This window comes from Numida meleagris, chromosome 12, assembly GCF_002078875.1.
Source record: "Numida meleagris isolate 19003 breed g44 Domestic line chromosome 12, NumMel1.0, whole genome shotgun sequence".
Taxonomy (NCBI): Eukaryota; Metazoa; Chordata; class Aves; order Galliformes; family Numididae; genus Numida; species Numida meleagris.
Window position 1 is genome coordinate 17,418,806 of NC_034420.1, and position 23,048 is coordinate 17,441,853.

Sequence of the window (23,048 nt, forward strand, 5' to 3'; positions counted from 1 at the left end):
CTGACAGGTGAGAAAACGAGCAAGAAGCAGAGAGATGCCACAGACGCTGCCGAGCAGAGCTGCTGCAAACAGCGCAGCGCTCGGAGCCGGGAGCCCCGCAGCGGCCGCGTGCGCCCCGAGCCGCGCGGTGACAGCGGGCGCTGCGTGACCGCCCCCAGCCCCGGGGCGGCCGTCGGTGTGACTCCTCTAATTAAAAATCCAGGAAATGTAAATGCGGGAGCGGTGAGTTTAATGGTAGGTGACAGGATTCCTCCCCACCCCCCTCCCATTGTTACATTTTAATTTCAAATTTTAATGAAGATTTCAGGGAGCATTAACGTAAAAGGAATGTGAAAGCAGCACAGGGCTGAATAATTTCATAGAGCTACGGGGCACGAGCAGCCCCTCCCGCACCGCCGCGCTCTGTGATGTTCAGCCCGTGGGGCCCCGCAGCCCCGGGGGAGGTCTCAGCAAACATCCCCTCCCCTCGCAACACGCAGCCCCCGGGGGGGCCCCGCTGTGCCTTGCGCAGCCAGAACGGATCCGGAGCAATTCCCAAAGCACACGCGATGGAGAGCGGGGAGGGCGGGCGGAGCTCCGAGCTTGGTGTTAGGGTGGTGAGCGGCTGCCAGGGGGGAGCTGGGGTCCTGGGGGGGAGGAGGGGCCCTGTCCGACGCAGACCAGGATTCCAGCAGCCCGATCTTCTCCTTGGGATGATTTTAAGATGCAGCGACCGCAATGGAGCTTTGAACCGTGTCGGACACGTGGAGGAGAGATTCTGCAGCACGGATAAGTTACAGAATCCCTCATTAACTCATTGGCACTGAGGCCCGGTGCTGAGCTCGTGCTGCTTTAGCACAGTTTGCAGTGCTTTAAATCCATCTTAAGTCGGGAGTGCAAAGCTCTCCAGCATTCAAAATATTTTGATTTTTTTCCCCTGTGCAAGTATTTAAGTTTTTCAATCTCTATGTTAATTATCATGGATAATTAATGAAGTGGAAAAATATATCTTTGCTCTTCCAGGTTTGTGGCTGGTGACCAAAACGCGGTGAGCGCGAGGCGCGGGGCCGTGCTGCCAGAGGCGGCTGGGGATGCGGGGCCGCTTCCTCCGGCGCAGTTTGCTCCCATCTCCTCCTGCTGAATTCTGCGTCAAGTCACAAACCGCCTCGCCCCGCGCACCTGGGGGCTCCTCCGGGTGCGTGCGGAGCAAACGCGATTCGCTGAACAGCGCGGAGCTCTCCGCCAAATGCACGAGCAGCTCCCGCCCTGCTTCTATTCCAGCAGTAAACCACCTCACAGCAACGGGAAACGCAGCTTCAGGCCGCCGCATTTTGGCAGAGGGAAAGGATTTGGGTACTTTTATGGCTGCATAATCTTTGTCTCTTTGAAGGAAATACATCTTCTGATTTTGTTCAGTATCTCAATCTCTTTTCTGAAAGAAACCTGTTGCCAAATGCCGCTTCAATTCATTTTATTTTTTTCTCAATCGAGCTCTTGGTTTCTAAGCGTGCTCTGCTGGCAGCGGTCTCAGCGGCGCGTGGTGTCACCGCACTGGGCCAATGAAAGCTCCGCGGCGGATCCCGGCCCAGCGCCGCGCGCGGCTCCCGCTCCTCGAGCCCCGCGGTGACGGCGCGCGGCCGGGGCTCATCGGGCCGGGAGCGCGGCTGCCGCTCGAACTCTCGTTCTCGGCCGGGCCCCTCTGGTTCCCGCTGCCGCCGTTCGTCTCGCACGGGTTGTTCGCTTCCTCGTCTTCTTCCTCAGCTTTCCCCGCGGCGGGGCTCAGCGGGACGGGCCCTGCGGCGACGCCCGGGAGGCCCTTTCCGTTCCGAGCAGCTGCGGCCGCCCCGGGCAGGCTGCGGGATCCCGGGATGCTCGGGCTGGCGCAGGGGCGGAGCAGCGCGGCTCGGAGAAGGCCGGGTACCGCGGCCCAGCGCTCCCCCCCCCCCCCCCCCTCCCCCCCGGGACTGCCCCGCAAAGTGCAGCTGCGCGACTTGTTGATTAGCAGAAACATTAGCAGACCTCCTGTTTCAGGACATGAATAATTAATGTTTGTTCCTCATTAATTTCTTGTGGAACAGAGTCTTGTTAGGCCACATTTAGATGGATTTCTAGAGTTAGGAGCAAATATTACAAGAAAGAGAGGCCTGATAGATGAGCACTCTGATCTCCTCCCGCCCTGGAAAGAACCGTCCTGTCACTCATATGATCTTCACTGGAAATAGAGAGGTTTTATTTTTAACAAGCACCAGAGTCTGCGTTGTTACAATTTTAATTTCAGGGGAAGATACACGAAGCAAGTTCTATAATTCATGCACTTTACAGATGAGTACACGGGGGAGCTCCTGGCGAGCATGGGCCGCCCCGCACCTCGCGTCCCTCAGACCTCAACCAAAACCTTGGCTGAAAAATTCAGAGTTGGGATTGCATCCATTTCCCAGTCGCTGCAGCCAGAGGATGCAGTGCGAGCCCTGCTCCCCTCCCGCCGAGCAGGGACATCAGTGCTTTCGCTCTTTTAATGCTGTAATACAGACACAATATTCTTCTAAAGCTGAGGACTTCTTGTTTCTAATCCAGAGCTGATACATGCAAATACCTGCACGGCTTTCTGGGACTATCCGTGCTCGTATTCAGTAACACATCCAAAGCTGTGGTCTCTGAAAGCTCCCCTGCAAATAGCTAGAAAAGAAAAAAAGCAAAACGCTTTAATTTTTTAAATTACAGATGGTGAGAGAGCCCTTATCATTTCATTTGGAGCAGCGAGCACATCACAACTCTTCCTCGCTCCTCTTTTTAGCAGCTCCACGGGCAGCGCCTTCTGGGGTCACCATCTGAACATCCCATGTTCCAGCAGACGTGAGACCCTGATTTCCACCTTTAATAAGACCTCACCTAATGGTCTCTAAGGGAAATGAATGTGCTCCCAGCAATACAAATGGACCTTCCCATGAATGTCCGCATCGCGGGTGTGTGTTCGTTTCACCCCTGAGATGACACAGTGGCCGACCACAATCTGCTTTCTCGTCCGGTTGCGGTGCGGGTGCCGTGGGCAGGGCCGTCCCACCACTGCAGCACCGAGCTGGGCGGGATGGCGGCTCAGCTGCATGGCCGGGACGGGACGATCCCTGCCATGACCCAGCAGTGCAAGGCCCTGTTTGGCAACAACACCGCTCTTCTCAGCGCCGTGCCGTGCCCGTGTCGTTCTCTCAAATCTCCTTAAGAGCACTGGGGCAGTCGGGTCCTCCCCAGCCCCTCACCTGAACCCTCAGGTCCCCCTGCACAATGCCCTCGCAGCATCGCCTGCTCCCCACAGCCTCCTCCTCCGGGCCAGGACCCGGTGACCCCGTGCCCACGCGGCCCCAGCCCCACTGCGCCCCCTGCGAGGTCAGACACCGCGGCCCCTCCACCGAGCCGGGCAGCTCCTGTAGCTTAGCAACTTTCTTTTGGCTTTGTTAAGTCGGGCTCTTCAATCTCCTTAATGAATAAGAGAATCAAGCCAGGTAATTGATGCTGGGCCGTTTAGCTGATGAATAATTGACTGTCTGGGTAATCCTAGATACTTCCTCGATCAGATTGTGCAGTGGAACGGCCGTATCATAGTGCACGCGGCGCTGCTTGCTCTGGCAGGGCTGGGGGTGAGCTCTGTGAACCTGCGCCCTGCAGCTCCTCCTGAGCTCAGCACCGCTCCTCTGCCAACCTGAAGGTAGGCCTGCATCTCAGCAAAGTGCTCATCCCAGCCCTGTGTCCCAATGGAAAGTGAAAAGCATTGTTTCTGAAAGTTATTTCTTGTTCAGATGCGCAGTGAAGAAGAACGGCAGGGAGTGCCAGAGAAACCAGCCCCATCGGGATGCATGGCAGGGGATGGAGCTCTGCAGCGGGGGGAGAGCTGTGGGCCAAGGGGGAAAAGGACAACGTCCGTGTGTCCGTCCCCTCGCTTCATCTTTGTGTGTCCGTCCCCTCGCTTCACCTTGCTCATGGCTCTTCACGTGTAAAGCACCGCTGCCATCTGCCTTGGGTTTGCAGGGAATCGTGGTTGCTTTAAACAGCGACCGAGGACAAATTCACGGGGCGAGTTCTCTTGGCCTTGTGACCGCGTTGGGCAGGGCTGATCACTGCCCATTGCAGAGAGCACGTGAGGACAAACTGTGTTAAATAACGGACTGCTGCACCCCCATGTAAGCATTTACTATAAATTCTCCAAACTAAATTATATAATGAAACCGAGAGCCTGTTGACAGCGCACTGACATGATGGGCTTTGAATTAGGTTCTAAATGAGAGCAGAATATTTTGATGCTTTAGGAAAACGGATAACGACCTTCAAATTGTGACAAAGAACAGAATAGCACTGTGGGCTCAGCACACGCCTTCAATCTGACTGTTACCTTCAGATTTTCAATGAGTCAGCGGTGATGTTTCATCAGGGTATGGGCCTGGTGGTTTTTTTCTTGCAGAAATACCATTAATTATTTACCAGCAGATGAATGATCTCTGAAATCTATTGCCGTGACACCTTTGAGTCTGCAGATAGTTTCTGATGGCAAACCATCTGGGCTCTTTTAACTTGTTATTGTTTATCCCTTGGACTCCTCTCCTCTGTTTGTAAGGTGTAACGTCAGTAGACAGGGCCAGGAACATCAATATTTTACAGCTTTAATTAAAGGGAGCTCGGCAGCTAGATTACCCCATCCAGTTTCCTTCAGAACAGCGGCCTCGGCGACGGAAGGAAAAGCCAGCGGGCAGCGCGGGCAGCAGAAGGGCTTGGGCTGCAGCACAAGGCTGGGCTGCGCCGGGCTGGGCACGGCCCCGACCCGAGCTCCGTCCGCACACGACGCCCGGCTGCAGCGTGCCGGGCCACGGCTGCCATCCCACGTGGGAGTGGGAACGGAGGCCCCAGGGGCTGCGGCAGCTCCTGGCCTGGGCAGGGATGGAAAGAGGTGTCAGCGCGTTGCAGCCCTCGGCGCCGGGAGGGGAGCTGAGCTCTGGGGAACAGGCGCTGCCGCAGCACTGCACCCAGCGGCGCCGGCATCCTCCGCTTCCCTGCCGTTAGCCAGACGGGGCGAAGTAAGGGGAGGATTAAGAAAAAAACGAAACAAAGGCGTGAAATTTATCCCTCTATTAATTACTTCCAACAAGGCAGGGCCGCCTATGAATATGGTGCCGCTTCAGATAAAACTTTCATGCAGCTATTTAGGCCCTTTGAAATATAAATGATTTCCTTTAAATTTTTTATCGTAAATCAGAGCACGGAGCTTTGCGACAACACGCCGGCTCCTCTCTGAGGGAGGAAGCCGCTGCGCCACCGCGCCCCGCACCGCGCCCCGCACCGCCCCGCGCTGTCCGCGGTGCTGACCCGGCCCGGCGCTGCCATCCGCCCCGCGCCCGCCCCGCACGCCGGGCTGGCTGCCTCGGCCGTCCCTGGGAGCCCCGTCCCTTTCACTCCGCCCGTTCTCCTGCGCAGGGAAGGAGGACGTCTCAAAATACGGGCAGCAAACCGTGAACCTTTCTGGAGTGGGTTACGAAATAGATTGCTGCTCGTCATTAGCGTGTGTTTGCAGTCGCTGCGAGATAAGGCGAGACTTGGCAGCGCCTGCGGGGCGTGCACGTGTCCCCCGCTGAACGCCATTCCCCCACGGGTTTGTGCCTCTCCTCTCCTCTGGCCACCGCGTCGCAGTCAATGCGTTTGTCGGGAAACCAAAACGATCTTGTTCCGCTCACAAAGCTCTTGTAAACCTCAAAGCTGGGCGCGGATTTTACTTTTGCTGAAGAACCGGCCGCTTCCCACGTGCAGATTACTTAAATGCCCAGACCACCAAGGTCTGGTAACGTCTGAAGATGTGGGAAGGTGATGAGAAATCAAAAATCAAAAACAACCGCTCGGGAGCAGAATTACGCCCATTTCAGGACTATTTCGGGAGGTGGGAGTTGCCCGTTTTCTCTTAACGAGTCGCGGATCAGATGTTCGCAGCTTACAGTTCGTACGGACGGAAACCTTGCGCGCAGCTCCCCAGCACCCGCGTGACGCTGAAATCAGTTGGATTCCCCCCAGCGCTGCCGCGGCCGCCACGCACCGCACGCCCAGGGCCCGGCCCCGCGTCCCCGCTCTCAGAGGCAGCCGAGCCCGGGGCGGGGCCGCAGCGCTGGACCCTGCGGGCTGGGGGGGGCCGGGGGGCTCGGGGGTGCCTGGGGAGGAGCCGAGCGCTGCTCGGGTTCGCAGGGCAACTTTTGTTACATTATGCCAACGCCGTGGAGCTCGCGCTGGCCGCACGGGAACAGAAAAGGCGTTTCGCCTTTGAGGTACCGCGGCTTGCGCGGTTTGTCTGCGCAGAGCGAGCGAGGCGCAGCAGGGACGGGACGGGGGCCGAGTTCTGCGCGCTCCGCAAAGGAGACTGCTATGTGCAGGCGGCCGTCCCTCGTTCGGACACGCCCAGCCGGGAGCGACCCGAGCCGCGGGGTCGGTACGGACGGCTGCTGCCCGCGGCCCGAGCTCGGCCTCCCGTTACGCACGGGACGACGTCCCCGGCCCTCCCCTTCCCCCGGCCGCAAGAAGGTCTCGCAGGGTCTGAGCGGTGCCCCCCTCGCCCGCAGCCCCCCCGGGCCGGCCCGGCTGGGCGCTCCCCCGACGGCAGTTGCCGAGCTGCCAACGGGGAGAGCTCGGGGCCGGCGGAGAGGTCGCCTCCGCTCCCGGCCGGGGCCGATCCCGCTCCCGCTCCCGCTCCCGCCGCCCACTGAGCCGCCCCGACGGCGCGTCCCGAGCCGGTGCCCGTGCCGGTCCCCGCGCCCCCCGCTCCCGCCTGCAACACGCGTGCGCGGGGCCCGCTCCAGGCGGCGGTGTAAGATGAGTGAGGGAGCGGGGGGGCGAACGGGGGGAAGCTCCGTCAGTGCCAATCGCTCACTTTGACAGCGGCGAGCCAGAGACAACCCTGAATCGATGTCCGGGGCTGCCTACCTGCGAGGTGCGCGAAGATGATGGCCATGAACGCCAAGCAGCCCTTCCCCATGCACGCCGCCCTGCAGGAGCCCAAGTACTCCGGGCTGCACGCCGGCGCGGAGGCGATGCGCAGGGTTTGCCTCCCGGCCCCGCAGGTATGTAGCTGGAGCGTAATTACCGCTTTAAGGCACGGTTTTTGACAGGCGCTCGCTTAATGTTTTTTTCATGTCAGCAGAACAATCGCGCGTCTCCGCGCTCCCCCATCCCGCTCCCCTCTCCCGTCTCTGATCCACATGTCTCTTCGAGCAAAGCCGCTGCCTTCATATTAATTTTTATGACCTGAGCTTTGAGGAGGAATCTCTGTGCTCGGCAAGGTTTTTAATCCGGAGATGACAGTATTCCCCACTGACTGCACTATGCGCATTCTTGCTCGCAGCTCCAGGGCAATATATTTGGAAGCTTTGATGAGAGCCTGCTGGCCCGCGCCGAGGCTCTGGCGGCCGTCGACATCGTCTCCCACGCCAAGAGCCACCCCTTCAAGCCGGACGCGACCTACCACGCCATGAGCAGCGTGCCCTGCGGCCCGGCCGCCCCCGCCGCGCTGCCGCACCCCGCGCTGCCCGCGCCGCCGCCGCACCCCGCGCTGGACGCCGAGCTGCTGGAGCACCTCTCCCCCGCGCTGGCCCTGGCCGAGCCCCCGGCCGTGCCCGCGCCGCTGCCGCCTCACCCGCTGGGCGCCGTGGGGCACCTGCCCGTGGGCGTGGGCCCGCCGGGGGGCCCCGCGCCGCCGCTGCCCGCCGCGCCCTGCCTGCCCGACGTGGAGTCCGACCCGCGCGAGCTGGAGGCGTTCGCCGAGCGCTTCAAGCAGCGCCGCATCAAGCTGGGGGTGACCCAGGCCGACGTGGGGGCGGCCCTGGCCAACCTGAAGATCCCGGGCGTGGGCTCGCTCAGCCAGAGCACCATCTGCCGCTTCGAGTCGCTGACGCTGTCGCACAACAACATGACGGCGCTGCGGCCCGTGCTGCAGGCCTGGCTGGAGGAGGCGGAGGCCGCGCACCGCGACCGCGCCGCCAAGCCCGAGCTCTTCGCGGGCGCGGAGCGCAAACGCAAGCGCACGTCCATCGCCGCGCCCGAGAAGCGCTCGCTCGAGGCGTACTTCGCGCTGCAGCCGCGGCCCTCGTCCGAGAAGATCGCGGCCATCGCCGAGAAGCTCGACCTCAAGAAGAACGTGGTGCGCGTCTGGTTCTGCAACCAGCGCCAGAAGCAGAAGCGCATGAAATACTCCGCGGTGCACTGACGGCGGCCCGGCCGGGCAGCTCCCCCACCAGCCGACGGCGCGGCTGCGCCCCGGGCTCGGCGGGACGGGGCGAGGCGGCGCGGGACGAGCCCCCGGCGCGGTCCCACCGAAGCCCCGGGACGGGGCGGGCCGCCCTCAGCCCCCGGCCCCCACCCCTCGGGCCGCGGAGCCGGGCGCGGGGTCCCCGCGGTTTCCCGGACTGTGCCGCGCGAGGAGCGCCGTCTGCGGGGCGTCCCCGGGCGCAGGGCCGGGAGCTCGGGGCCGTGTGCGCGCCCCGCCCGTCCCGCTCCGAACGGAGCGCCGCTCCCCACCTCGACTCTGGAATAAAGGCTTTATTTTTCAACCCGAAGGGAACGTGTCGTTTCTGGCTCCCTCTCTTCTTCCGAGCCGGCGGCGCTGGGAGGACCGAGGAAAATAGTTGCGAGCGCGAAATCAACGAAAATCGTCCTCCGGTGCGTTTCCCCCGGGCACCGGGACGAAGCTTCGCCCCGTCGGGCCCCGCTGTGCCCCCGGCGCCGTACCCGGGGCGGGCGCGCGACGACCGCGGCCCCTCCGGTTGGAGTGGAACAAAAACGTCTCCCAAACAAACCCACCGCGGGCTCATTTGTAATGCTGTTTAAAAGGGGAAAAGGCTTTTATTTATGATTCCCAGAAGCACCTTAACGATTAAAAATTAATGGTCGAAGCGCGAGGCTCTTCTGAATATTTCGCTTTGGCATTTCAATGAGTGACAAACATCGAACCTCGGAGCCGGGTCTCGCCCGCCGCCCCCGCTAGGAGCGGACCCGACAATTCCGCCTTTGACTGCGGCTCGCGGGAAGCTGCGCGCTCCTCTCGCCGCGTTTTTCCAATCAGCCCCAATGATTTTCCCCCAATCAAATGTCCTTTAATAATACATGCCCTTATGCCATTACATTATATTGTGGGTTCTGAAAATTTAAAATAAGGGTGATGCAATATTAATTGCCTCCCGCAGTATAAAAAGGGCAGGAGGCGATCCAGACGGCAGCTTCCCCTCTGCCCGCTCGCGGTTCGGCGGATCCTCGTTGCGGCAGCGCGGGCGGTGCCGCCGGGGTCGGGGGCTCCAACGGGCGCTCCGCCATAAAAGCAGGTAGGGGCGTTGCTGACTCCTTCTCCGTTCCTGGCCGGCGGGCACGGCCCCGGCCCGGCCCCCGGCCCCAGCCCGCCCCGCCCGGGAAGCGGCCGCCGGGCCGAGGGGGGCCGAGAGGAGCCGGAGCTGTGCCCGGCGCCGCGCCTCGCTCTGTGTCCTGCTCGGAACCCGCTGCTCGCTCGGGCGGCTGCGATGTGCCCCCCCCACCGCGCTGCCGGGGGCCGGTGGGGTCTGTCCCCCAGCCGGAGCTGCCGAAGGGACGTGGAGCCGACGCCGCCTTTCTGTTAAAGCGAAGATACTGCTCGTGATACACCGAATGCGAGGGAATTTTCAAACAGAAGGATCCGAGTCCCGAGGAGCCCCCGACCCACGGAAAAGGAGCATCCGGACTGAACATGGCCGTTGCTTCTGCAGAAGGACGTGGCAGCCTCGCGCCGTTTGTCTTCCAGCACGGAACAGGAATCCCTAGCGCTTCTGAAGCGCTCCTCACACGGCTCCGTTACCGTCCGCAGTTCGCGTTAACCTCGCTCAGCTGCTCCCAGCTCGCCCCGCCCGGGCTCCGCTCACCGCTGCGTGCCACGCTGCGGCCGTGGGAGACGCGTCCTCCTGCCCGGTCCCTGCCGAAGGGAGGTGGGGATCGTGCTGTTCTTGTGATGGCAGAGGTGTCCCTGCCGCTTCGATCTGTGACTGGTCTGGTTTTGTCTCTGTTATGTGACAGTTTTACATTTGTCCATTTGGGCCACGTCCAGAAAATGGCTTAAAGACGTAAAACAAGTCCTAAATGAACTTTAGACCCTGAAATCTACAGTTACTGTTCTGGAAACCAGAGCTCTGCATGCTCCTCTCCCACCCGCGCTGACAGTGTGATCCGAGCGCCTGATCCTTCTGCATGGACACAGAGCTGCACCAGGAGGAGCTCCTCCTGGCCCGGGGCTGAGGCGATCCTCTGCCCAGTTTCATTCTCTGCCAGCTCCGTGTTTCTTTCCACTCAGCATGTGTTGCGCTGTGATGCGATACACATGACCTGAGTGCTTCATTTGGGATCTCACTTTGGAGGTCAGCACACGCTGCATTGACTGTTGTTGATGCCTTGAGTTTGGCTGCCAGAGCTCCAGTTCCAGGTGAATACATTGAGACAAAACTCACCCTGTCTCCCCAGAGCTGGGGCATCAGTTCCTTCGACTTCAGCAGGAGTAGCTGAGAGCTGGCATTTGGTGCCGAGGAGCACAGGAAAAGAGCGTGTATTTTCCTCTTGGTGTAAGGGGCAGTGTCCTGGAGCTGGGAAACGATGCCAGGGGCAATGCAAGGAAGGGAGATGGGAAATGGGCACCCAGAGGGAGCATCGGTGGCAGCACTCCCTGCAGAACCCCCATCCCTCCCACTGCTGCTCTCTGCCCGCTCCCTCCTGCACACCGTGGGGCTTGGGCTGGAACTGGAACTGGAAATGAAGAGAGAGTTCTACTGGTGGCTGCTCCACAATGGTGGGGTTGTAGCGTGGTCCTGGGCACCCGCAGTGCAGTATGGCCAGACTCCCCCTGGGAAAAGGAGCGTGCTGCCCTGGAGGAAGGGCTGCCCCTTCCATGGCAGTGGGAAGCAGGAAGTGGAACGTGACCGAGGGAGAGATGGGCAGCAGAGAGGTGCTCTGCATGTGAGACAAAGACGAGTAGGCAAATCCCTTCATATGGTTCACAAACCACTAACAATTGATTTATTATTTTTTTCCTCCATCCCATGCTTGTTCCTTAATATCCTGCTCTGTGTCTCCCGGGGGCTGCACACCAGAGATGAAAGCGAAGAAAACCAAACAAGCCATTGGCGGTGCTCACTCAATTGATTTTTACACAAAATTTGCCTTCATGCACGAAGGATAGAAAAACGATCCCATTAATAATGAATAGCAAAAACAAATGTGGGGCGGAAATCAATAGAAGCACAGCTGATATCCCAGGGAGAGGCGGGGGGGGGAAGCCCCCAGACGCACAGAGCTGGGGGCAGGGGCGGGAGGGGGGGGGGGCAGTGGGGCAGGGCGGGGTATGGGACACTGTGGGAAATCCCAAGGGCCTCCATCCTGCCCAGATCCAAGCCAAGCAGACATCCCTCCCTGCTGCTTGTGTCCCACCCATTGCTCTGCGGACGCTGGGTGCCGTTGGCTTCAGGTGAGCATTCAGCAGAGCTCTGTGGGAACACATTGGCTCAAAGCAAAGCGTTGCTTTGCACCCGTAGGAGCAGGAGGAGTCACTCCGGTCATGCAGCTGTGCTGGTTATCTTCAGAACAGAGGGTTTTAAGGCAATTAAGCAAATTTATCTTTAATGACCGTGGTTGTGCTTTGCAGTTTGCCTAGAAATGTTAGAAACAAATTTCTTCCATCATCAAGACATAGATTAGACATTGTTTCTTAAAGCAAATTCAGAACTATATACATGGAGATTTGTGTTACTATGTTTTTCAACAGAATTTTCCGTGGAGACACAATGTGCAGATGAAATGAAATGCTTTGTTTTAAAATCCAAAGAGAGTTTAAAAAGTGCACTACTGTTAGATAAATCTAGATCAGCTGTTCTGAAACAGCACTGCCTGAGCTGAATGCCCTCAGCCTGCCTGCTGGAAATCAGCTCCAGTGCATGGAAGGAATTCCCGCGCATCCCTCGTGCAGGGCAGCGTTGGGTGCCCGGGGCTGGGGAGTGCTGCCCTCTGCATGGCCAAAATGGAGCACTGAGTGGGAGAGGCTCTTCTCTGCTGATCCGCTGCCAGGGCCTTGGTGAGGACTCATTAAATGTTTCTGGGACATATATGTAACAATAGACACAAGAGTGTCTGAACAGCTACCCCGTGCTGTGCTGCAGCACACCATGTGTGCGAGGGCGGCAGGGCTGCGAGCAGTGTAAGCAGGTGGCTTTGCAGGGAAACCTTTGTTTTTTTTTCCTCCTGAGCCTGGTGTGCCCAATGGACGAGCCCTGTGAGGCTGTGCGGGCCCTGCTTGTGTGGCCCCAGGCCCTGAGAGCACCGGGGAGGCACCAGGCACTGCAGTGCGGGGATGGACCCACACCCACGCGGGGCAGAAGCTGTATCCCCGGCTGTCTGTGCAGCTGGAAGGTGGAGAGAGACGGGAGCAGGGCCACGCTGCACCTGCAGTGCACGAGAAGGGGCAGCGCACTGAGCGGAGCACCGTGCATCGGGCCTGTCTGCGTCACCTGTTCTAAAAAGAGAAGACAAGCAGAGTGGGTTGTGGCTGTTTGAGCTCTTCAAACACACAGCGAGCAGAGCCATGCTCAGAGCTGCGGCATTTATGGCACATAGGGAACATCCCTTTTATCTCCGGTGTTTGAAATCCTCTTCCAGAGCCACCTGTGGGACCGTGCTGCTCACAGCCCGCCCAAATACCCCCGAATTCACACAGCAGAACACGTGAAAGGACATTAGGACTGGAAGACAGTGCCGTGGAAATGACAGGCAATGAGCTGGGCGGGATGAATCGTCAAGGCCCTGCGGGATGGAGCTGCCCTAGGGGTGCGTGGGCAGCAGCGGTGCAGCCCGGAGCCAGGGCTGTGTGAGCAGCCATCCCACAGCCCTGCAGCCGGAGCACGGTGTGCGGGAATCCGGGTCGGGGCGGTATTTCATGTTTGATATCTCAGTTGTTTCTGAGTCTGTTTATTTTTTCCCCAAATGCCAGAACAAATGAGTCTACAAACAGTACCACATTATGGCCTGAGCGCAGTTTTCTGCCTCTGAAAAAAAACAACCAGAAAACAATTCTCCTTTAAGTAGTGCAGTGAGAACATACAGAAGCATCCAAGGAAGCATCCCAACTTCTGTCTATTACTGGGGAAGGAGGACTGCTCGCTTCCCGTGCCATGGGGTGGCTGTGCTCTCCCCACACCCAGCGGGGCTGTGCCCCAGACCCAGGCTGTCCTCCTGCACTCCTACTGCTCCCATGTGGGGGCACAGCCGGGGGTCCCTTCACTCCCGCAGACACGGCCAGGCTGAGCGGGGGTGCGGGAAGGCCCCGGTACCTGCGAGTGGGCACGTGAGCGAGTGCGGTCGGATCGGCAGCGCCACGTGTCCGATGGGCCAGGTGCCACGTGCACACGCAGCAACATGGAAAACGCATTAGCCCCCGCTGCTGAAACCTGAGGCAATTGGCCGTGAGAGTCCACGTCCTGGGACTGAACACTGATGCCGTTACCCAGGACTCCGCTGCAGAGCTGAAGCACAGGCAGAGCAGCACATTGCTCCAATGTACAGCACTGCCTGGTGGCTGAAAGCGCACCAGAGGCCGGGGCGCTGCCCAGGGAGCTCCGCACCTGCTCTGCCCTCAGGGCCCGGCCATGTCCCGGCTTCCCGGGCCGCCTCTGCATGCTGCTGGGCCGGGCAGCCCCTCGGCCTCTGCCTGCTCCTCCGTGCCTCCTGCTGCCCCCGGGGCTCTGCACTCAGCCCTGCCCTGGGGAACCCGTGGCCTGGAGCCTCATGCTGTGCCGCCGGGCACCCGATGGGCACTGAATGCTGGTGGCTGTGGTGAACAGCCCGGGCCCATGGAGCGACCGTGGGGAAGGAGCAGCGCAGGCACCGTGAGCAGCGGTGCAGGGACTGGGGAGCAGAGCACCTCGGCACATCAATAATTCATAAAATGCCAGCAGCAATGAAGGGAGAGAGGGAAAAGAAGTAGGAGAGCAGAATATCATAAAGCTTTTTAATGGTCTTTTTCCATTAGTGTCAGATATGTGGCTGCTCTTCAAGCAGAGGACGTTCCCCGGACTCCCACGGAGTTCAGTGTCCCCGGCACGCTGCACCCTCCTGCCACATCCCAGGCTGTTGTGATGGGCGGGTGCTGCTCAGGGCCCCCCGTGGCTTTGGGAGCATTTACAGGGCCTGGCACCCTGTGAAGGTGCTGCAATGCAGAGCCGTGCTGTGCCCACCAGCAGTAAAGCCTGCCCAGCTTTTTTGGCTGTGTTCACTCCATGACCTCCCAACAAGGCCAGGTTTGAGGACTCTCTGCTCTTGCTGCCAGTGGGCACCCTCCAACCCTGCAGCCTCACCACAGCTGAGCGCCATGGTCCCTTCCCCTCAGCAGCACCAGGCAGTGCCCAGAGCAGTGACCAGGGGGTGCAGGCTCACGTGGGGTGAGTGCAGGGTGCCAGGAGAGGAGCACTGTGCTGAGGACAGAGGGATAGGTGCTGCATCGGAGAGGGGGAAAGACAGACTGAGTATTTTCTAACTGCAAAGCAGCTGATGCAGCTGGATTTCTGATCTCTTATAAAAGCACCTCAGCACCTATTGCTGAGAAAAATCTGGATTTTCTTCATGGAACTGTAGGGAAAGAATGAAGCCAGAACAAGGAGCTCCACACCTGGGGACTGCGTGCTCTGTGCTATGTGGCAGTCAATGCAGCAGGTGGGGACGCACCTCATTAAAGTTTAAGAGCACCCAGAGCTATCTGCCTCCACGTGCTCCCACATGGGCGCCTCCCCCCAACCACCACAGCCCCTGCCCCGCAGCCAAGCCAGGGCCACAGGCACACAGTGCCCACAGCAGCCAGAGAGGTGCAAGGGGCATGTGCTGCACATGGGGCAGGGGCTGGCAGTCACCAGGTGTCAGCCCCCAGATCTGCCTCCCGAGCCCTCCAGGCTGCTGTGCTGGGGCTGTGATGCCAGGAATGAGCATCATTAGAGGATGCCCAGCACAGATGCTTGGTGCTCCTGCTTGCTGCATTGTTTGTTATGGGACTGCTGGCAGCCGGGGGTCTGTGCCAAGCTTAGTGGGGCATGCTCCTGTGCAGACCCTGCCCACACCAAGCCCATGGCCCTGCTGTGCAGCATGAGGGGTGAGGGAGGGCAGGGAATGGGGACACTGGGAATGGGGACATCAGGCACAGGGATGCCAGGAGTGCCGCCCGCCCCCTCCAGCCAGGCCCCCCTGCAGCTGCCCGGTGCTAGCCCAGGGCTTTGGCCCTCCGACACAGCACCCCTGGGTCTCCTTGGCAGATGCTGGCACTGCAGTAGCCTGCAGGCCCTGCAGACAGCCCAGGGCAAGATTTTTAATTCAGCATCACACTTCAACTTGAAATCTGAAAAAAAAAATGGAAAACAATGACAGCATGTCAGCACCTCTGAGCCCCTGGTGGAGCTGCTGGATGTGGTGGGGCTGGGGCAGCATGTGGGGGTGCAGCGCTGCCTGGCACAGGGCTGGGGTCAGAGTATGTCACATCGCTGTGAGCAGGGAGGAAAAGGCAACCTAAGGAACTTGGGAATTTGGGCAGATTTGGGAGGGAGCACCCGCAACATGGAACTCCAAGCATCCTTCCCGTATGTCTGACAGTGATGTGGGACCACTTAAAAGATACTCCTTTCAAAATTACAGCAACCTGAACACCTGGAAAGGTGGAAAGTTTAAAAACCCCCACAAGAAAGTGCTCCCTTCCCAGTGGCCAACAGCAGCAGCTCTGTGCCATGATGCTCGGAGCAGAGCCAGCCACTGCTGAGCCGCCTGGAGCAGCAGGGCCATGGGTGCTGCAGCAGAGCAGCAGGGAGGAGCACCAAGCTGCTGCCACTGCCCTGGCTGCAGGTTTTACAGAAACTCTCTGGACACCCCACTTGCTTTGGAGACATTATATTTGCACTGCCACATCTCTGCTTGCTGCCCTGCAGGTCTGGAGTCATCGGAGCTATGGCAGTGCTGGGTTCTCCCTGAAGGGATCCAGCCCTTAGGCCAAGTGTTTGCTGAAGCCATGTTCCCCCAAGGAGCAAACCCAGGATGTGTTTCCAGCCATGGCCCTGAGGATTTCTGCCCATGGTGTGTGAGAAATGAGCAGCCTGACCCCGCTGGTGGCTGCATCCTGCTGCCCCCATTTTGTGTCTACACTCCCAGAGTCCCCTCAGCTGGTCAATTAGTGTCCCTCAAACAGCAACTTGTGGAATAAGAATCTAGATTTCAACTAAAATCTGGGTAAAGTTTAAACCCAGGTATTTAAAATGCAATAGCTGGTATCGTTTCCAAAAGCCACATCGTGCTGAACAGCCGGCTGACAGCAAATTCATCACAGTGACTTGCACATTGCATCTCACAATTAATTGCTCTTGAAACAGCTGCAGTCTCAGAATTACTGACTGATGTTTTTTTGAGAAAACAAACCTGAGCTGTGAGGGAGGGGCTGTGGCGAGGGGCTCTGTGTGGAACGGGGCCAGCTCTCTGCTGAATGCGAGAAGGGGGCCTTGCAGATGATCCTCTCTGCCAGCCCGTAATTAATGAATTATTGAGACAATCCTGAAACAAGCAGATGAAAAAGAGGATGAAAGACGCTAGTGACAGACAGACAGCCCCACTGTTTGGGGAGGATCTAAGCAATCGTGTCCAAAAATTGTTTTAATCTCCTGCCGTCAGAAAGCACTGAGCACTCGTGGCATTTCTGTTGGGGCGCGGGGTGGGGATGCTGAGCGTGTTCCATCCCCGCAGAGCAGCACGGACACCTCTCATCTCCGCGTGCGCAGCTCCAGCTCCGTCCTGCAGCTCGTCGAGGTGAAGGCAGCGGGGCCGTGCCGGCGTGGGGAGCCCCAGCCACCCGCGGCTGTCAGCTGCTCTCATGGCTGCGGCGACTTGAAGCAAAACTCATGAATAAACAAACTGAGCTGGAAAATCAAAGTATCCGGCAGTCTCTTCAGCACAGCCCCATCAAAAAATCCTTTAGTAATTTCAAATATTATTAAAGAAAAGAAGGATTATTTATTTATTTATTTTTGTGACATAAAGAAAGAAATGGGAAAAAATGGGATGGCAGAATCACAGCAGGTTGGGATGAGAGGACCTGGCGAGCCCCTGCTGGGGGGATGCGATGTCCCTGGAATACTGCGCCTTGCAGGGAGGTGCCGAGATCCACCTGCCTGGTGCTCTCAGGTGCTGCTTTCTTTTGAAATGTGCCATTTAGCACTGGAAGGTTTTCAGCAGAATATTTTATAACCTGTTGTGCCTCGAATGGAACATCAGTGTCACATCTGAGCTCCCAGCTTCTGCAGCAGGATCTCACGGGCCGTACCCACACGTTCACAGTCTCCTCAGTCACCATCTGAGGAGCTGGGGCCAACGAGCGCACCACAGAAATGCCGCAGCATCGCGCCCTGCAAGCTGCAGTGACACAGCCCTGGAACAAACATGGGGTCAGGGTCTGAGCTGCGGCCACACCTCCCTCACCGACTCCACGACTCAACCTGATGTGCTGGTATTTCGATGCACCAAGTCGTGGGCCGGTACCCTACTGCTGGGCTGTCCGGACAACACCCCGACCGAGCGGAACGGCGCAGCCCAGCGCTGCCATGCTGGAGCTATGGGCGGCCAAGTGCCCCGCGGTGTGTCCTGCCGTGTGTCCTGCCGTGTGTCCTGCCGTGTGTCCCGCAGCGCGCCCGGCCGGGCCTGGCTGCACTCGTGGAATCGCCCTGGTGACCCCGAGGCGCCCCGTGCCCGGTGCCGCCCAGGCCCAGCCCCGCTCCCTGTGGCCGCAGCAGGACCGGGACCGAGATGCTCCCAGCCCAGGTCTCGTTACGGACACTCCTCCCGCAGTTCCCACCGCCGGCAGCAGGCTGCGTGGCGGCTGTGCTCAGCGCCTCGGAACGGAACCCGGCGCGCCCAGCTCCGCGTCTCCGTGCCTTTATTGGGCAGTTAGGCGCTGCGGAAACTTCACGGGTTACGGCAGTGCGAGGAGCCCACACGGGCTCGGTCCCTCGCACGCCCCCAGGGCGGGGCCTGGCGGAGTGACACCGCCCACCCGCGGAGACTGCGAGTCCCGGCGGCCGCGGCGCGGTGCGGAGCGCCCCCATGGGGCGGTGGCGGCCCCTGCCCGCTCATTGGGCGCTGTCGGTTTCCTGCGCGGCCCCACGGCCCTCGAGTCCCGCTATTGGCTACCGACGAGCCGGCACGCCCGTACGTCACAGGGCGGGGCGCTCCTGATTCGCCTTTTGTGATTGGGAGAGCGCAGCTGCCTGTGCCATCCGATTGGTTGACGTGTTCCAGCCGCTCTGCCCGCTGATTGGACTTGGTTCATGTTGCTTTTTTTCCTGCGGCCTCTTCCGGCCGATGTGACGTCAGTTCCCGTCTTCTCTCTGGGTCACGCCTCACGTGACCACTTCGCGGGCGGCGCGGGACGGCCCCCGGCAGCCAATCCCGGTGCGCCTGGCTTCCCCCATTCAAAGTCGGCGGGCGTAGCGGCCAATCGCAGGGCGGTCCCGCCCCCCGCGAGCGCTGACGGGCGTGGGCAGCGGCCAATGGGGTGCGGCGGGGCCTGGCCGGGGCGGCAGCGGCTCGGCGGCGCTGCGAGGCGGCGATGGCGGAACGGGGCGGCGGCGGCGGCGGCGCGGGGGCTGGTGGCGGCGAGGGGGAGGCGGCGGCGGAGCGGTTCAGCGGCGAACTCAGGTACCGCGCGGCGCGGGGTTCCGGCTGGGTGCTGCGGCCACGAGCAGCCCCCTGCGGCCTAACCACGGCGCGGCCCGGCGCGGCCTGTGGCGGGTGAGGGAGGCCGGGCTGCGGACACCGCTCCTCTACCGCCCCCTCCACCTCTTTTGTCCGCGCCGCGCGGGGCCGCCGGGCCGGTCCCTCCTGGGCGGGCGGGGAGTGCCGGCGCGGAGCGGGACGCGGCCCCTCCTTCCGGGCCCGGCGCTGGGCCGCGGGGCACTGCCGCTCCGCTGTTGGTGCTTTCCCCTCCCCTCGTGCGGACGCTGCGCGGTGTTGAACGAGGCGGAATTGTGCTCTCGGAGCGGCGGAGGAGCGCTCGGCGCTGCCCGGGGACGGCGTTCCCCGCACGTGCGCGCGGTTCGGGGGCCAGCTGGGCCTTGCGGAGCGGTGTGGGTCCGGGACGCTTCCAGCTCGAGGGCGGTTGTTTCTCTATGCGTAGAAGTTAATAAGCGACGGCCTTTAAGTTTGTGAAGGGAAGAACCTACTGAAGCAGTTGCATATAGTTTTTTTTCATTAAAGTTTGGCATTCTTTCCTCATCCGTTTGGGTTTTGTTAGTGTTTTTTTTTTTTTTTTAACAAGCATTGATTTTCCTACAGTTCAGCAGTGAACGATAGCGAACTCAGTTTCTCTTGCCTTCCCCGCAGAATGGCCCAGCAGCAGGCGCTGAGGTTCCGTGGGCCTGCGCCGCCCCCGAATGCGGTGATGCGCGGCCCCCCTCCGCTGATGCGCCCGCCGCCGCCCTTCGGGATGATGCGGGGCCCCCCGCCGCCACCGCGCCCCCCCTTTGGGCGCCCTCCCTTCGACCCCAACATGCCTCCAATGCCGCCCCCAGGAGGGATCCCTCCGCCGATGGGACCCCCACACCTGCAGGTAAGCGTGGGCAGTCCTTCTGTTTGCGGAGGTGGGAGGTAGGGTGCTTTGTGTTTGTGTGTGGGAACAGGAAGACGAGAGCATTGAGGTGGGTAGGGAAAGCAGCTGGGATGGCACCCAGTTTCTGTGTGGTGTTATGGAACTCATGCTGACATGTGGCAGTATGAACTATCCTACGTCCAGTTCCTTACAGCAGTTCTACATTAATGGTTTATGCAGTCAGGGTGAGTTCACCGCCAGCATTAACCAAAACTCAACTGCACTTTAGTGCCTTCTGGCCATGCGGAATGCAGCAGTTAGCTGTGCATGGCCCTCTGCACTTGGAAAAACAGGCACCTGAAGAGTGCATTGGCCTTCTGGGGGTGATCTGGTGTGCTGTGACTGCTTACTGAGCAATGGTGAGTGAACACAGATTGGCAGAAGGTACTGCAGTACAGTGAGCTGAATTCTACCTGAGTTCTAGCATGAGCCATAACAGCAGTCGTTGTGGAAGTTTGCTGTTAGTTCTCATTGCCAAGGGACCGGTCAGATAGGCAAGCAGTAACTCTGATAAGTGGATCTGTAATCAGTGACCAAGTACGTTTTGTGTCAGTGCTGTATTCAGAAGGTTATGCCATCAGTGATGTGCCAGAAATTGTCAGTGGACTGAAAAACATCTGAAAAACCTGAGAGTAGGCTCAGGGTTTGACTGAATCAGCGGCACATAGCCCTCATACTGACATGAGTCCGTGTTCTCCATCGTCTGAGGGAGAACATTCTTTATCTCACAGTACCTTTGGTGCTTGGTGTGGTTTTTGTTGTTTTTAAACTTTGAGTGTTCCTAGCATCTACGGGATTAGTCTGAGCATATCGTGAGCCTGCTGGGCTCAAGTCGGATGCATCTCTGCTTGCTTTTTATGACGATGTATGTTTAAGTACTTCAGCTTACTTTGCAGATATTTGGACAGTTTGAAGGGTACAACATATTTGGGAATAAGAAAAGTTTTGTTGTAATAGCAATGTAAGGGTATCAGAGTGGTGTGATTACCATGCGGGGCTGTGGGCGGTGAATAATACTGTGTGGCGTTTAAATAAAGGTTTAAATCCACTCTTTATAATGGAATAATGAACACTACCGTGCTGTGAAATTTATTTGAAAGAGTAGGGATGTGGGCAAGAAGGAAAGAAGACATGGTAACATGGGTTATTTTATGGTATTTTTGGTCTTGATTTGCCTGTGTCTTCAGCAGCTGAGCTATGGAAGCTTCTTTCCACATCACTCCCAATGCAGAGGGGTTCACTGTATGGCTCTGCATATAGCTTTATGCAAATGGTGGAGCAGCAGGAAGGGAAGCAAAGAAGCCACCAGTGTGGGAGCAAGGACTTAATGTGAACCTCACATGAAATAAACCAGCATCAGACTGCAGCCTCATCTTGTGTGCTGTCATCATCTCGAGTATGAGATCTTTAGAAAAAATGTGTGTGTTTTCCATAGGAGATTTTCTTTTTCCTTGGACGTAAAGCATAGTGTTAGAACTTGGACTGCTCAGGGAGGTGTGAAGTAGCTGTTCCTTTCAGTGAGACGTTCTCAGTTGCACAAAAGACCCATGGAGTTGAAGATGGAAGCAGTAACTTCGTGGGATGTCAGCAGCCCCCACTCACCTAGTGGAAAGTTGTCTTTTCTGTTCCCTTCATCTGGTACCAGGACCTTGTTCTTGGTCTTGGATGATTTCATGCTCAGCTTAAGTTTATTTAAGACTATTTCCACATACCACACCTTTCTCTTTGTGCTTTGTGACCCCATTTTCCTACTGGTATGGTGTTAACATTTGTGCACCCATTCACTGACTAGAGAGTTCTGAAGAAAATGAAGGTGTCAGAGTGTGCAGTGGACCTGGGAAGGAAGCACAGAACTGTGCTTCCTGGTGCCTGCACCATTCCAAGGATCAGCCAGTTAATTTGAAGACCAGAACCCTGACATTTCATTGTTTTGTGTGTTTGATTTATATTCTGAATGTGCTTTGGCTCTCAGCTGTTACATCGTGGCTGTTCAATCATACCATGCACTAAGTGTTTTCTACAGCTCATTGCCACACATGAAATTCATGCACCAAGCTTGTCTACGTTTCTTCGTACTGTGTCAGCACTGTGCTCTGCTTTGCACTTGATTCTAAAGGTGGTGTGGTGCTTAGCGTGGAGCTGAGCTGTTTTCTGGACCCCCTGACTGCACACGGGGATCCTCTCCTCTGCTCCTAGCGCTGCCCTAGAACAGCCCAACTTGTTTTGGACCTGCTTCGAAAGCTGGACACTCACAAGTCCATGGGGCCAGATGGACTGCACCCTAGAGTGCTGAGGGAGTTAGCGGATGTGGTTGCCAGGCTGCTCTCCATCATCTTTCAACAGTCCTGGCTAACAGAGAGTGTCCCAGTGGACTGGAGACTTGCAAATGTGATTCCCATCTTCAGGAAGGGCCAGAAAGATGATCCTGGTAGCTATAGACCTATCAGTCTCACCTCGGTGCCAGGGAAGGTTATGGAACGGATAATCTCAGGAGCCATCATGGATCAGTTAAAGGTCAGCCAGGGGATCAGGCCCAGTCAGCATGGGTTTATGAATGGTAGATCCTGTTTGACAAACCTGATTTCATTCTATGGCAAGGTGACCTGGTTAGTGGATGAAGGCAAGGCTGTCGATGTGGTCAACCTGGACTTCAGTTAGGCCTTTGACACTGTCCCCCACAACATTCTTGTGGAGAAGCTGGCTGCCCATGGTTTGGGTGGGCATACGCTCTGCTGGTTGAAACACTGGCTGGATGGCCGGGCCCAGAGAGTTGTGGTCAATGGAGTTAAATCCAGCTGGCGGCCAGTCACGAGCAGTGTCCCCCAGGGCTCGGTGCTGGGGCCTCTTCTAGTCAACATCTTTATCAATGATCTTGATGAGGGGATTGAGTGCACCCTCAGTAAGTTTGCAGATGACACCAAGTTGGGAGGGGGTGTTGGTGTGCCAGAGGGTAGAAAGGCACTACAGAGGGACCTGGATAGACTGGATCGATGGGCCAAAGTACACCGTAGGAGTTTCAATAGGGCTAAGTGTCGGGTCCTGCATTTTGGTCACAACAACCCCAGGTAACCCTACAGGCTTGGGGAGAAGTGTCTGGAAAGCTGCCTGACGGAAAGGGACCTTGATGTGCTGATGGATATCAGCTGAATATGAGCCAGCAGTGTGCCCAGGTGGCCAAGACCAATGGCATCCTGGCTTGGATCAGGAATGGTGTGGTGAGCAGGACTAGGGAAGTCATCCTGCCCCTGTACTCAGCACTGGTGAGGCCCCACCTCGAGTACTGGGTTCAGTTCTGGGCACCTCAGTACAGAAAGGACATTGAGGTGCTGGAGCAGGTCCGAAGAAGGACAACAAGGCTGGTGAAGGGCTTGGAGAATATGCCCTGCGAGGA

The 23,048-nt window shown here is 58.4% G+C and overlaps 2 protein-coding genes across 5 annotated transcripts in view; both read left to right on the top strand.

Moving 5' to 3' along the window:
• On the top strand, positions 6,839–8,223 carry POU4F3 (POU class 4 homeobox 3). Its single transcript, XM_021410823.1, has 2 exons — positions 6,839–7,061; positions 7,343–8,223. Exons 1-2 carry the CDS (start codon positions 6,942–6,944, stop codon positions 8,201–8,203), a joined length of 981 nt encoding a protein of 326 aa, XP_021266498.1. The 5' UTR covers positions 6,839–6,941; the 3' UTR covers positions 8,204–8,223.
• The window catches only part of TCERG1 (transcription elongation regulator 1), a 33,693-nt gene continuing 29,249 nt past the window's right edge, over positions 18,605–23,048 (top strand). For all 4 annotated transcript variants that reach the window (XM_021410162.1, XM_021410163.1, XM_021410164.1 and 1 more), the window contains exons 1-2: positions 18,605–18,708; positions 19,393–19,618. In XM_021410162.1, the coding sequence (XP_021265837.1) occupies positions 18,620–18,708; positions 19,393–19,618 (315 nt within the window). In that variant the 5' untranslated portion in view covers positions 18,605–18,619. The remainder of the gene's footprint in view (positions 18,709–19,392; positions 19,619–23,048) is intronic.

Bases quoted from the DNA above. Each gene is read 5' to 3' on its own strand.
- POU4F3 (XM_021410823.1), top strand. From the start codon at position 6,942: ATGATGGCCATGAACGCCAAGCAGCCCTTCCCCATGCACGCCGCCCTG. The intron at 7,062-7,342 runs GTATGTAGCTGG...TCTTGCTCGCAG, and splicing joins TTTGCCTCCCGGCCCCGCAG to CTCCAGGGCAATATATTTGG.